The following is a 14,643-nucleotide window of genomic DNA, read 5'->3' as shown; positions in this document are numbered from 1 at the left end:
ATAGTTCACTAACTTGTCGCAGAGCTGCGTTAGGTTGGAGCAGGTGTGCTCGTAGGCCGCAGCCGCGTCGTCCAGCTCCTTCCTGAGCTTGGCGGCGATGCTGGGCTCACAGCTAGACTCTAGCGGCGCCGCGGCCTCACGCAGCGAACCCACCAGCTCACCGCTCCGACGTGACAGTGAGTCGCTTAGCGTCTAAGATACATTAGAAATGTTAAATTAGGCCAAATCTATACTCGAACTTTGCACAATTATACTGGAGCAATTAAAATAAAAAATTAAATAAAAATTAAAATAAATTAAATTAAAAAAAAACAATTAAACTAACTTCAAGTTTCTCGGTAGCTTTCAGTAGACGATCATAGTCGACCTGTCCCTGGACCGTGAGAAGTTCTACCATATAGTCGGCCTCGCGTACGGCGCCTTGCACCAGTTCCAGTTGACGTTCAAATCGTCTCCACAGCTGCACTTTACTGCGCAAGCGGACGCTCAACTCGTTGCAAGCGGCTTCCAATTCAGCGTGAGTATCCTGAGAAATAAAATAAAATTTATTCTTAATAATATACCGCTTTTTATACTTCTAATGTTAATTTTAAATCGTTTTCTGAATATAAGTATTAATACAGTAAATAATAGGAAGTGCTATTAAAAACCATTAATATAAAAATTACCTGTAGTGCAGAAATATCCCTCTCAAGGCTTATAGGTGATACGCAGACGCGAAGTGCTGTAGGCAACGTGTGCAATGCTTGTCTGAGCGCTAGAATATCTCGCCATTGTGTTGAGAGATCTTCTATCAGTTTTTCGCACGTTTGTGACGCTCTTTCTACAACATCACTTCCGAGACGCTCGGCTGCTTCACACTCTTCCAAAGTCAATTGTGCGCGTCGTTGGCTCTTTTGACAACGGGCAATACCGGCTTGCACTTGCACTATTTTCTCTTTTAAGAGCATACTTCTTTCAAGCTCTTCAGCTATTTGATCATCCAGTACTCCCGACTGAGTCAAAAGTGCACCTAAACGCTCTGACTCGGCGGTGGGAAGTAAGCTTAACCTACCGAGTTCGTTCTGTATTCTGTCGATACGGCTTGTCATCACTTGGAGCCGTTCGATGTATAGGTTTAGTTCATCGTCACTTTTGATAACGCCTTTAAGAGCGTCCAACATAGCACGCAGCTCTCTCATCTCATCTTCTAGTATATTAAGTTTTTCACTAGAAGGAACATCGCGATCAGATATATTTTTGATGGCTGATGTGTGAATGTGACATATCCGTGATGACAAATCACGCCATTTATCTTCAATTTTGGAAAAGAACTGACGTTGTACCATTTCATCAGATATCGGCAGTATTTCTAAGGCCTTATCAAATTGAACTCCAGATTCATTTTTCAAGTTATTATGAACTTCATGTTGTGCTTTTAATTCCCAAAAACGACGAAGGTTACTTGTTGTTGTAATATTTTCAGGTGTTATATGCTCTAGCTCTTTATTTGCGAGTTTCATCCAACCTTCAATCCTGTCAATAAGATTATCATAAGTTACCCAATTCTCTTTAAACGCTGTTAAACGTGTTAACCTAGAATCGATGTCTTCTTGGAGCTTAAGTAAAGTATCAAGTGAAACAGAACATTCCGTTTCAAGTCCGGAGCAAACGATTAAACTTTGAAGTCCTTCTGTAATTGAGAGTAAACGTAGCATTTTAGCATAATGTTGTGATGCGTCAAGGCTTATAGATTGATACAGATTGATGTATTGTTCGTGGTCAATGGATGTCACGTTAGAAAGATCGGGAATTCTTTGTTGAGCTACTCTAAGCCATTGTTGTTCTTCTTTCATGCTTTGATCAAGGACACTCCATCTTGAAGCGGCTAAAGTCATTTGTTGCGCGCGACCAGCAGCTCTATCAATAATTAACGTTGCTCTATCATGCAAAGAATGGTGCAATGCTGAGTACTTGGTTCTTGTTTCAGTATCCAAGTTGTTCTCCAGCGATTCAAGAATCGCTCTGCAATGGCTTAAGTTTATAAAGAACTTTCTATGTTTTTGGATTTCTTCATACAGGTGATCTAAGTTAGATACAATTATTTTTCCATCAAGCAGCGCCTCTGCTACATCTGTAATTTGTCCAAAGTCCTGCAAAGTTTGTTCGTATTCTTCAGCTAATGATGTTAATTGTAAGAGCCGGTCTCTTTCGGTATTAATTGTGTTTTCTATTTGTTTAGTGCCCTCGTCGATTGCAAAGAGTTTACCTGGACATTCTCGCTTTGGATTTATTTCCATGAAGTTGCGATAAATTTGGAACAATTTCTTTGTAAAATCTAAATTGTATACATTATCTTTTTCAATTTCATCTAGATTTTCGAGTTTTTTCTGCATGGGATTTTCAGACATTATTAATTCGTCTAAGGTAGATTTCAGTTGATCTACAGACGAGTCCAATATTTCAATATCTGACAAAAATTTGTTCCATTCTTTTTCTTCTTCCTTTACCTTTTCAGTTGTTCTATTTTTATAATAACTTATTGTGTGGATTTGACGTGTTATGGTCTCAATTAAAGTAATAATTTCTTCATTTACTTCCGTTACATAAATTATTTCCTTTAGACCATGAACATAATTTTCTAATGCCTTTACACGTTCTGATTCATTACCTGATTTATCTCCTTCTATAGCTTGTCTTTGGATTTTATATTGAATCTCCTCTAACCAAATAGATATCGTTTCAATTACAACAATAATACTCTTTTCGATTTTAACTGGATCGTTGTTTTTTATAGCACTTTTGATTTCTTCTAATTCTTTGTTAACAATTAAATCATAAGATTTCTCCACAGAAGGTTCAATAAGTGCTACAGTTAATGCGTTTTCTGATATTTTCTGAGGTTCGCTAAGATACTGTGTTCTTTTTTCTAGAGTGTTAATCAATCTTGCTTTGCCGACTTTAGGTCTAAATATTGTTTTACTAGGAGATGGCGATTTTGATTTAGATCTTTGAACTACATCCGAATAAGTAGGTTTTTGCGCTGTAATATACATTTCTTGCTGATTTGGTTGAACAGGACTAGCTAGTTGCGAAATACCTTCATCTAAAGAAGAAGATTCTTTACTAGATAAATCTTCACTTGTTGGGGTGACTGAAAATGATAGTTCAGCATTGATAGGGTCTGATAAGCTACTTGGCGATGGTAGCGGCGATTCTGTCTTTTTCTTTGGTTTTCTTTTCTTCTGCTTATGAGTGTCTTTAATAGGTTGTGCAATTTGTTCTGACTGACGTTCATTTTCAATGAAGTCATGTGTGGATCGTGGAATAGAGATTTGAGCTCGCAAATGGATTTCATAAGGTTCGTCGGTAGATGTTGATAGCGAATCCTCTGAATAATCTCTTGGAGATGTTTGTTGAGTGCTATCTATGGTTTTTATGACATTTTTATTACTATATTGTACTGCTGATAATAATCTATCTTCCGCTTTATAACCCCTAGGCGAAGTTTGTTGAGCATCATCAACAGTAATTATTTCTTTTTTAATAAATTCTAATGGCGATGTCGGTGTTGTAATATTACTTTCGATCCTAGGTGAAGTTTGTTGGACGTTATCAATCATGGTGATTTCTTTTTGCGATGTATTAATTTCAGATTTAATTTCAACATCATCATTTCTTGGAGTTGTTTGTTGAGTTTTATCGATTGTTAAGGCTTTACTGGTTACATCTATTTCAGGCAAACTTGGACTTTCTGGTTTATAAGTTTCTTTATCTTCAATTGATAAATCAGACTGCGTATAGGTATCAACAAGAGGAATTTCAGGTGTTTGAATACTCATCTCTATTAATTCCTTAACTTTGGTAGGTGATGTAGATGTTTCTTGATCAACAACATTTTGCCTTACAGTTTGTATATCACTTTCTGTAGTTTCAATTACGATTTCCGTGCTCTTTTCATCTTTCTGTACCTGAGGTAGGGGTGAAGTTTGAATACCTCGACAATCTTTTTCAACTATTTTATCGCCATCGTTAACTGGTGAAGATGTTTGTGAAAATTTGTCATCTGGAGTAACTATATCTCTTGAGACTACTTGGGTAGTAACCTCAGTTCTCATAATTTCTTCCGGTGATTCCGTCCGACTTGTCTGAATTTGTGAATCCAACACATCCACTTTATCGACAATTTTTATATCATCCAAAGTCTGTGTGTGAACCTCTATGTCCTCAACCGGAGTAGTCTGAGTTAATATTTCTTTGACAGAGGTGGGAGAAGTTTGCAATTCAGTGTCGATCATCTCTATTTTGGATATTCCAATTATGTCTTCTTTTTCAACTTCCAAAACTTCGGGTGAGGTTTGAACTGAATATTCGTTAATAGCAATCTCTTCGACAATAGGTACTGGGTAAGTTACAGTTGTGGCAACTTCCTTTTGAATTATTTCAGGACTGCTACCAATACATTCTTCGACAATTTTTACAGTATTAATGTCGGAAGTGTCACTTATTGTGTGATATGATTCCTCTTGAGGTGATGAGGTGGCCATTTCAGTTCCTACTTTTGGGCTCTCGGATTTTGGTTTTGATGCTGCTACTGTGAAATCTTCCGGAAACTTGTCACTAACGGGAGTCTTTTTCTTACCTTTCTTGGTCTTCATTTTTCTTTGACAAATAGGTTCTTCCATTTCAACTGGTGTTGAAATTTCAGTATCTTCATCCGTCGTAGTTTGCTTTGGATAAGCAGTTTCTTCACTAATCGCGTGAGACTTTCGCTTCTTATGCTTCTTTTTCTTTTCAAAAGCTGGGCTTTTGTGTAAAGATACATCCTCGGGTTCATATCCCTTTTCAGTAATTACTTCAACATCTGTAGATGCCGATAAAGGCTCATCGTTTACATCCTTTGGAACTACTGCTACTTCCAATAAGCTTTGTGATGGTTTTGGTGATTCATTCAACGGTGGAGTATCCAATTTAACGTAATGGCTTAATGATGAACTTTCTGTACCTTCTATACTTTTATCTGTTTCAATATTTGGTTCAGTATGAATAGAATCATTGGTCCTAATGGACGGTTCGTTAGTGTCAGGCTCTGTGTGTTGGTCATCTTTATTAGATTCTTCCCGTATTAACAGAGGGTCTGTTACGTTCTCCTTAGTTATATTACATACTCCTTTTTTGAGGTGTTCATTAATGACAGTAATTTCTGCTGGTAAATCAGCCCTGATATCCTTTTTAACTATTGATGGTGTATGTGTGTCAAATTCTTCTATTTTAATATCCACTTCAATATTGGGTTCATATTTTTTATCTTTGTCTATTTTTGAAAGAGACATAACCATGTCAACTGTTTGTGATGGATTATATTCACTTTCATTGTTTTCAAAGTCTCTTTTCAATTGACTAGTCTGCAATGATTTATCAGTAAAGTCGCCTACCTGGTTTTCATTTTTAATTGGGTCCACATCTTGAAAAACACCTGTATCTGTACTCAAACGTTCTGATTCAATAAAAGCAACAATATCATGTTTTGTATTTAACTTAGTAGGTGCAGAAACAATATCAATATTTTCTTTGGAGACTGGACTTGGCATAACTTTTTCTAAAGCTTCAGGAGATTCTGGTGAAGGTGGCTGAAATTGTTGTATGTAGGATACTTCTGGTTCCCTACATTCAGCATTTATGTCAATTTCGCTAATTACAGTTTCTGCTTCTACAGGCTCTACTTTTACTGACGATTGGCTAAGAGGATGCAAAGGCTTCATTGAATTTCCAATTTGAATATCAGATGGTAATGTAACATTCACTTTAGGTATTTGAGAAGTGCTTACTGGGCCCTTAAATTCTTCCTTTATTCCTTTTTCTTGATTAAAAATGTCCACCGATTTTTCAATGTTACTGTCTTTTAAAATTTCTGAACCTTTCTCAATTTCTGCATTCAAAAAGTCAGCTGTAACATTTTTAACGTTCAGCAGAAATTTTTCTGTTGCAATTGCATATTTACTAGGATGTGCGAAAATTTCTTCATTCTCCTTATCAAAATCTTTTTTCTTTTCGTTTTGCTTAGTAATATTTTCAGTATCTACTTTAATTATGGAAGTTTTATCGTCTTCATTTTGTTTTAATCTCGTTGTATAAATGGCATCATCTGTACTTTCTTTTGGCATGGTTTCAATAACTTCACTTTCTACTGCTTTATATATATCTTGGACAAACTCTTTACGTTTTGAAATTTCAGGAGTTTGTTCTTCTGGTTCGTTAGTAGTGATGTTTGAATCAGTTAACTGTAAGTTAATGTTAGCTTTGATAGTTGTTTCTGGTATATATTCGTTATCAGAATCTTCAATAATCTTTTCAGTGACATGTTTTTTTCCATCAATAATATTTACTTGGCGTATAATTTTAATCTGTTTTGTTTTAATACCTTCTTCTTGAATAGTTAAGGGTAAGTTTGTATTTTCCTGAAGTATTTCTACTTCACCTGGCTCTTCTACTACTTCCTCCGTTACATGTTCTTTGCCATTAATGATTTGTACATGCTTTGTGATACGTGTCCTTGTAGTTGTTTTTATTACATTTTGCGTTGATTCTTCCAGTCCTGGCACAAACCTTTGACTTCCTTGTGGAGAGATATCTGTCGGTAGAGTATCTGCAATAGCATGAGTATAAGCAATGGTTTTACCAGTTTTTACATTTGGTTCTGGTTGCGTCAATTTTTTATCTTCTTCTGAATATATTTTTGAAGGGATATCTTCAGTAGTCTCTAAGGATTTTGGTTTCTCTACCGTTTCTTTTGGCAAAATTTGAGAATGTTCAGCTTCAGTTTCAATAAACTTATTAGTACTTTCAACAAGAGATTGATCTTTTGGGCTGTCATATTTGCTTTTATCGCGTAATATTAAGTCGTTTCTAATGGGATCCTTAATTTCTATATTTAACTTTTCTTCCAGGCTACTGACGCTTTGACTTTGGTCATGATCACCTTGCTCTGATTTTAGAAGTTTGTCTAAATCAACTGGAACTTTTTGTTCATGTTCCAAGGTCGACATATTCTTTATATTTTCACTTAGTGATTCGCTTTCAATTAGGTTTTTGCTCTCAACAATGGTAGATTTCTCCTTTTTCTGTTCAACCTCTTTAGCAACTGATTCGACATGTTCTGGAATAGCAGATGTGTCAGGATGATGTTCTTCCAAGTCTGCTAATATCTGTTTGTTGTGATCTTGAACACCAATTTCTAGCATTGTTTGTTTGTCGTCTTTAGTTTCAGGTTCATAGCCAATTTGGCTTTTGGCTTTAGTGTCTGGCTCCGTATCTTGAGATTTCATTAAAGCAATTTCACCCGAGTCTGCACTTGGCTTTTGTGTCATTAGTGAATCGGTAATTTTACTTTCAATATCACCAGTTAAGTTATTGACAGACTCAATGTTTGTTTTATCAATTGTAATGTCTATGTCTATGATTTTGCTAGACACGTCTTGTTTTGGTTTGCAATCATCTTTTTTATTAAAATGTTGTTTCTCGTCCAAATCCAGCTTCTGTTCAACCTCTGTAATTGGTGTTTTTTGTGAAAGACTCAATATGGTTGAGTGATTAGATTCACTTTCAATGAATTTGCGTGACATATCACTAGATTTCTGATCTTTTGTAAGTATTCCAACGTTCGATATTATTTCGGATTGATTAGGTTTATCTGTACTTTCTAATATTAACTTTGCTGTACCTGTTGTAATTTTTATAGAATGAGCAACGTTTTCAGTTTCCTCACTCTGTCGGGGAAATAAAGGTGCAGCGGCTAAATCAATTGAAAGCGGTTTTTCTCTTGAGATTACTTTCTCTATTTCTTGATCAGACTTTTGCAATTCTTCAGTACGAAGCGTTTCACTTCCAATTAATTCTTTATTAATATTAACAGCAGAATTACTGTTTTCATTATCATGAGTCTTAGATGTTTTTTCAATCAAAATTTCCTTCTCTTTAAGTTGTGTCACATCTGGTTTACTCATTTGGACATCTACAGAGGCAGTTACAGTAGATTCGGCAACGTATTCATCATCGGGATCTTCTATTATCTGCTCTGTAACGTGTTCTTTACCGTTAATGATTTGGATTTGACGTATTATTTTAATTCTTTTTGTTCTGATATCTCCTTCTTGAACAAAATGTGACACTATTGGAGTATCTTCTATTATTTCCACGTCATCTGGTTCTTCAATGACTTCTTCTGTCACATGTTCTTTACCATCAATAATTTGAATGTGTTTTATAATACGTTTTCTTGTTCTAGTTAGTGTTGTACGCGTGTGTGTTTGTTTAAATGTATCTATTTTACTTATTTCTGTTGATTCTGGTAGCGCTAAAATTTCTTGGGTATTTTCTACATTCTTTTGTTCTTGTAAAACGTTTACATGTTGTAGTAGTTTTGATTGCTTTATTTCATTTTCTATCCAATCTTTAGCTAAATCTTTCATATTTTTATTTTGTGTTTCAATATCCCTGCTATCTTTTGTTCGATCATTAGAAATTTCATTCTCATCGAGCTCCGTTATATCTAACTTGTGACTGGACATATTAACATTTTCAAAGTTATCAACATCGTCAGGGTCTTCAACAATTTGTTCAGTCTCTATTCTTATTTCTTTTTCATCTTTTTTTTCCGGAGTGTGCACTACTTTTGAGTGGTCAACTTCACTTTTTATTAAATCTTCAGTCAACTTTACAATATTTTTATCTTGCGTTTCTACGCGTTTACTGACATCTGTCGTATTGACAGGAATTTTCGGATCAACAAGTTCAGTGATGTTCAATTTATGACTTGGATCGTTATTAGATTCAGGGATAACCTCAAAATCATCGGGGTCCTCTACAACTTGTTCGGTTATGTGTTCCTTTCCGTCGATGACATTAACTTGTCGTATGATTTTAATACGCTTTGTCTGTGTTTCACCTTGTTCGTGGACGATTTGTGATACATTTGGTTCGTCATCAATTATTTCAACTTCCACGGGCTCCTCAATAACTTCTTCAGTCACATGTTCTTTACCGTCAATAATTTGTATGTGTTTTATAATGCGTTTTCTTATTCTTGTTACTTTTTGTACGACTGTAGCAATATTTGCGGTACTCATTTCTAATGTCGAATGCATACCACTGGAAATTAAAGATGCTTCATCCGCTGTTAATTTATAATTTTTTTCTGAAGCATTTCTGTCATCACTTTCTTTTTGTAAAAATTCCTTTGTTAAAGTCTGTAAATTTGGTATGTTACCGGAATTTGACTCTCTGGTTTGTTTTTGATATTTATCTTCCATGTCTACGAAGTTTTGTTCATCTTCTTTTTTAATATCTTTGTCTAAGTCATGGTGTTGATCCCCTTTCCTACTACTAGGAGGAAATGGTGGTTTGTTTTGGTTATCTTTTTCATCCTCAACCGCTACGCTATCTCGTACGTTGATAGACACTCGTGGAATTTGTTCTTCATATACTTCCACATTATCAGGTTCCTCAATCACCTCTTCCGTGACATGTTCTTTGCCGTCAATTATAACAACACGACGGATAATGCGGCGCTTAGTTTTAATAATCCGCTTTGTAACTTGTTGAACGACAGCCGTAACACTAGATGAAGATGTTTGGATATGACATGGCGTTTCACCTTCAGCTAATTGAAGTATTTCTTCAGGTTTCATTCCCTGTTCCATTTTAATAACCATATCAGGGTGCGATGTAAACTCTTGTATTGTAACTTCACTGCCAGGAAGACCTGATATAACTTTTCCATCATAAGTTTGATACTGAACATATCTAGTGCTACCATCGTCTAATAATCTTGAGCCTGAACCTGTATCTTCTTTAAGCATCAACTGCGAAAATGATTGATCGGGAGGGATTATAATATCACTGGATGTGGTTGGCTGAGGTTGAATTATTTGTTGTCGGGTTACTAAAGTTTTCCTTACTTTTTTTACTATTATTCTTTTTGTACCATCAGCATCGACAACAACCTCAGTCGTTGTTTCATCTGGTTCAACCATAACAGTTTCAAATGACTGTGGTAAGCTGTGCGTTATATTAAGCGTAGAATCTTTATATATATTATCACCTTTGTATTGAGCATCTATGAGTAATGATTGTTCGTTAATCTGTTGGTCTCTTCTTACTGGTCGACTAGCAATTTCAATTGTTTCGTGACCATCGGAAATTGTCTGTGTTACTTGTATATTTTCAAGTGTTTCTTTATCCGAAGACTTAATTTCACTTGTTTGTACTTCTACATCTTGTGGCGGAGCACAAGTCACAGATACGTCGTGCAATATCTTTTCCTCTGGTTTACAAATTACAGATCTGTCAATAACAGAAGGATCCTCAAATATAAGACTCTTACCAGTTTGCGTCTCGATAGTAGTTTGAGGTTTAAATTGTACCTCTTTATTAATTTTGATTTCTTCTATTTGCGTTTTTTGACTTTGCTTATTTAGTCCTGTAGTAGGTTCACTTTCACCCCTAGAACCTACATCACTTTCTATTTTTTCAATTACAGATTCATTAATTTTTAGTTCTTGATTATCAGGTTCACGTGGGGATACAATTTCTTCTGGCATTGAAGTCGAATCAATAGTTCTGTCCGTTTGTGATAGATCATCTTCCAGGAGCCCAGTATCGGTTCTAATTTGTATTAACATTTGCCTCAATTTTAATATTTCTAAAGTGACTAGACTTTTGGTTTCTTTTAATGTTTTCATTGACGTATTTAAATTTTGTTTTAACTGACTAGAATCATCGCGAATTACCACAATAATAGAATTAATTAAGCCTTCGTACTCCTCATACTCCCTTATATACCTTTCATATACTTCAATATACCTAATAATGTCATTTTCAGTAAATGTGGTTAGCTGTTGTGTAGATTCTTTTAGCTCATTATTAATTTCTTCAAGCCAATGGTCAAGTTTGGCTATTTTTTGTTTTTGTTCTTCCATTTCTTTAGTTTGACGTACTAATTCACCTTTCGTATCCTGTAAATAAGTTAAGGTTGCGTAATTTATAATTATATACTTATACTTGTATTTTTATATGTTGTTCTGTTGTTTGATTCATATTAAACATTTTAACATTTCTTGGTAATTAAACCTTGCTTACCTGAATAGTGGTCAATCCTTGCCGGGCTTGCAGTAGCAACTTTGTGATTCGTGTCTTAATCATCGCAATCTCTTTTAGAAGCGATTGAACTTCCGATTCGTGGCAGAACTCCATTATCTTCTGCTCCATGAGATTGGCAGCCTCCTCACACTTGACTAGAATGGTTATGCCCTCCTGGAATAAAAAAATATATATCTGTTAAATAAGACAAATTATTAAATAATTTACATCAATGCCCAGATCAATGAAAATAAAATAAAATATACTATCATTTAAAAAAAAATGTTTCTCAGTCTGACGCAAAAACTATTTCTATTATTTTATTTTGTTGTGTTATCTTATTGAGAGTATGATGAACAATGATGTCACCACTGATCTATATAAAGATATTTAAAGATGAAAATTTCAAATATTTGCTGTTAAAACTTAAATTTTGTAATCATTATATTATACAAAAATTTAACATACAATGATTTAATACTAAAAAAGGTACTAATCAAGCCAAGTTGTCGTCTTTATGAACTTATTATTAGGTTTATAAGGCAAGGAATACTCATTTTTAATAAAATATCGCAGTCTGTACGTGATCTAGTGCTAAGTAGACTTCAATTTGTTTTTGAAAATATCTTATTAGTAAAGCTTATTACTTCCGTGTATATATATATCTGACAAAAATGCAGGGATTTAACGATTGTTCGATCTCCTGTTGAATTAACTAGCTGAATGTAATTTCTACCAAGATTTTGTTGGGGTAGCCAGCTATTAACCGAACCGGTAGTAGCGATTGAGATTCAAAAATACTCGTAAAAGTTAATTTAATTAAAATATTTTGATTTGATTTGGAAACATTTTGAATATAATAATATGTTATTGTATTCATATGATGCATTATGAATTTATTGATTAATTTTTGCGCAAAAAGTACATGAAAAGCATAAATAATTAATATATATTACGAATTGTTTTAAACAAATTATATTTTAGACAACGTTTGTTAAAAAAATATTAAAAATGTCCTGCTCGAATTCCTCTCAAAAGTTTCAAATTTTTTTTAAGAATTTGCCGTCTACACTTTTATAATATTGGCCAAACAGTTTCTAAGGTTCTTAGAAAAAAAATTACTATTAAAAGCTACTCTCAATATTTTGCACCAAAGCAAAAATTGTCATCGTTTTGGTAAATATCGGTATATTTTTTATTTAATTAATCATTCAAAACTAATTGTGCAATAAGTGTGGTATAATGATGATATTTTTACTAGCTATCGTTCCTAGGCAGATAGGGTATGATATCATCGTTACAATTACTTACATATACATATATATAGTCACGTACCATTTGCCATATAATTTACTTAGTCATAATAAATTAATTATTAATTAAGAAAATATGTTTTCGAAACTAAGCCGATCACGCACAAACATATTTTGTTTTTACTGTGTAGAGATAAAACTGCCTTAATGTGTTATTTGAAAATATTAATTATATAACAATATCCTTGTAGATAAACTTTATGTTAGTGTTTAATTTGCCTTAAGTTCTTAGTGTAAGAATTAAATTTGAAAATTAACAAAAAGTTTCACTTATAATCATGTTAAAGTTTTTAATTACCATAGTAATATATATTCATTATTTAAGTAGGAAATTTTGAAAAAATAACTTAAGATCCTTTTTTTCTAGCTTTAAACTTAATACTCACTTTATCAGACCAATAATTATTGTTTATAAACACACATTACATATTTCTAATTTTATAGTAGAAAAATGTATTAACGTTAGATAGGAATTAAGTACACTTTTTAATATTTTAATATAAAACTGCACACAAGTGAAAACGACCGTATATTTTATTGATTTTCTATTAATTATTTCACTTACTTCACAATCATGTACAGCACTCACGATTTGAAATCGATAATTAAATTATTTTAATTCGAATACACAATATTCGGTCGATATTTCGTTCATTCGATTCGGGAGCTAGTTGTAAGTATCGCGAACTAGTGCCCTACTGAATGGTGCCAAATACAACATTCATATATTTAACGCTGTCGTAACTCGAAAACGGTGACATCATATTATGAGTAAAATGCATATGAAGGTGACATATGTCACTTCAATGGTGCTTTATCTCGAAATTGTTATTGATACATCTCTGTATTATTCAACCAAATTAAAAAGAATGCGTAAAATATAAACCTTCCTACTTTTCATTTCAAGGACTATTACGTTACGTATATACGTAAATTGAAATAACTGTCTCGTTCAAAGTGAAAATTTTAAATGAAACTTATTATTAAGTCTCATAGTTTTTCATCATACGGAGTTATTTATTATTTAAAAATTTGTTTCAAAAATAATACTAGGATATATTGATAGACGATACATGAAATATTTATAAACTTGGTGATATTATATTTAAATGTAGAATCGATAATATAAAACAACAAGAAGCTGCAATTAAATTTGCCTTAGTAAAACCAATAGCTATAACTTTTAGAGATTTAAAAAGAAATGTGGTCATAAAACCGGATATAAATTAAGCGTATTTAAAACAGACGGTGATGTAGGAATGTATGTACATGGCTATTTAAGTCTCTGACGTAACAATGTGGATTCTAGTTTTGTTTACATTGAGGCTTCGAGTGAATAGCATGATGGATAACGAAACCGTTTATATAACATTACTCAAATTTCTCTAAAAATATACAAAAATAATCTTTCCTAATTATAAAATGAAATAGGTTTTATAACAATTTTTTTTACTATTTCTGGTGACGTCATAAAGACACTATTTAATAAATCTAATGACGTAGCATATATAAAAAAAACGGTTGAATCATTTAGGTTCTAGTGATGAACGCATCATTCATTTTAATTAGAGGGAGTCGGATAAACATTAGTATCTGTATAACAATATATAATACCATAAGATCGGTTACATCAGAATTCAGAAACATTCAGACGAGACCCAAATAGCGTGTCTGAGAATAGTGTAGCGAACGTTTCATAAAGTCAACGCTCGTCCTACATTCAAATAAACTAAATTTGATTTATCAAAATTACAATGGAAAAAAAAAAACAGTCGAGGACACTAATCAATTTTCACATAAAAGTGAACTGCATTCGGTTCATGGTTGCGCATTTGATGATTTCGAAAGGAGATAATGTAGTATTTACAGTGAAAATGTAACTTACCCGGAGTCCTTCCTCCATAGCGTCAAGGCTTTCGTCCGGAAGATCAGTTAGATTCGCTTGCACAATTTTGACTTCCTCGAGCAGCGTTTCAATATCGTTAGATAAGTCATCCTGAGAACACACCTCTATATTAGCCACAGTAAGTGCACTTTTGTCTAATGACTAATTAAGGCAAAAATAGATTTTGAAATTGAATTGTTCAATTTTATTCTCTGTCATATATTTTTTAAGTTTGATTACATAAAAATCATTTCAATAATTTCAAAATCTATTCATTTGTTAAGTTGCAAGCATTCTGGGAAAAGGGTGAAAAGTCATATAGCATTCCAA

General features: G+C 33.5%; 1 protein-coding gene across 4 annotated transcripts in view; it reads right to left on the bottom strand.

The window, feature by feature from the left end:
• LOC126771436 (muscle-specific protein 300 kDa-like) overlaps positions 1 to 14,643 on the bottom strand; it is a 139,476-nt gene that overhangs the window by 26,558 nt on the left and 98,275 nt on the right. For all 4 annotated transcript variants that reach the window (XM_050491308.1, XM_050491305.1, XM_050491306.1 and 1 more), the window contains 5 exons: positions 14,314 to 14,424; positions 11,116 to 11,289; positions 669 to 10,991; positions 326 to 526; positions 14 to 192 (listed from right to left, as the gene is read on the bottom strand). In XM_050491308.1, coding sequence (XP_050347265.1) covers positions 14 to 192; positions 326 to 526; positions 669 to 10,991; positions 11,116 to 11,289; positions 14,314 to 14,424 — 10,988 coding nt within the window. The remainder of the gene's footprint in view (positions 1 to 13; positions 193 to 325; positions 527 to 668; positions 10,992 to 11,115; positions 11,290 to 14,313; positions 14,425 to 14,643) is intronic.

The sequence above is a fragment of the Nymphalis io genome, chromosome 10 (genome assembly GCF_905147045.1).
Source record: "Nymphalis io chromosome 10, ilAglIoxx1.1, whole genome shotgun sequence".
In the NCBI taxonomy this organism is placed as follows: domain Eukaryota; kingdom Metazoa; phylum Arthropoda; class Insecta; order Lepidoptera; family Nymphalidae; genus Nymphalis; species Nymphalis io.
The sequence above is the reverse complement of the archived record's forward strand: the minus strand, read 5'-3'. Positions and strand labels throughout refer to the sequence as shown.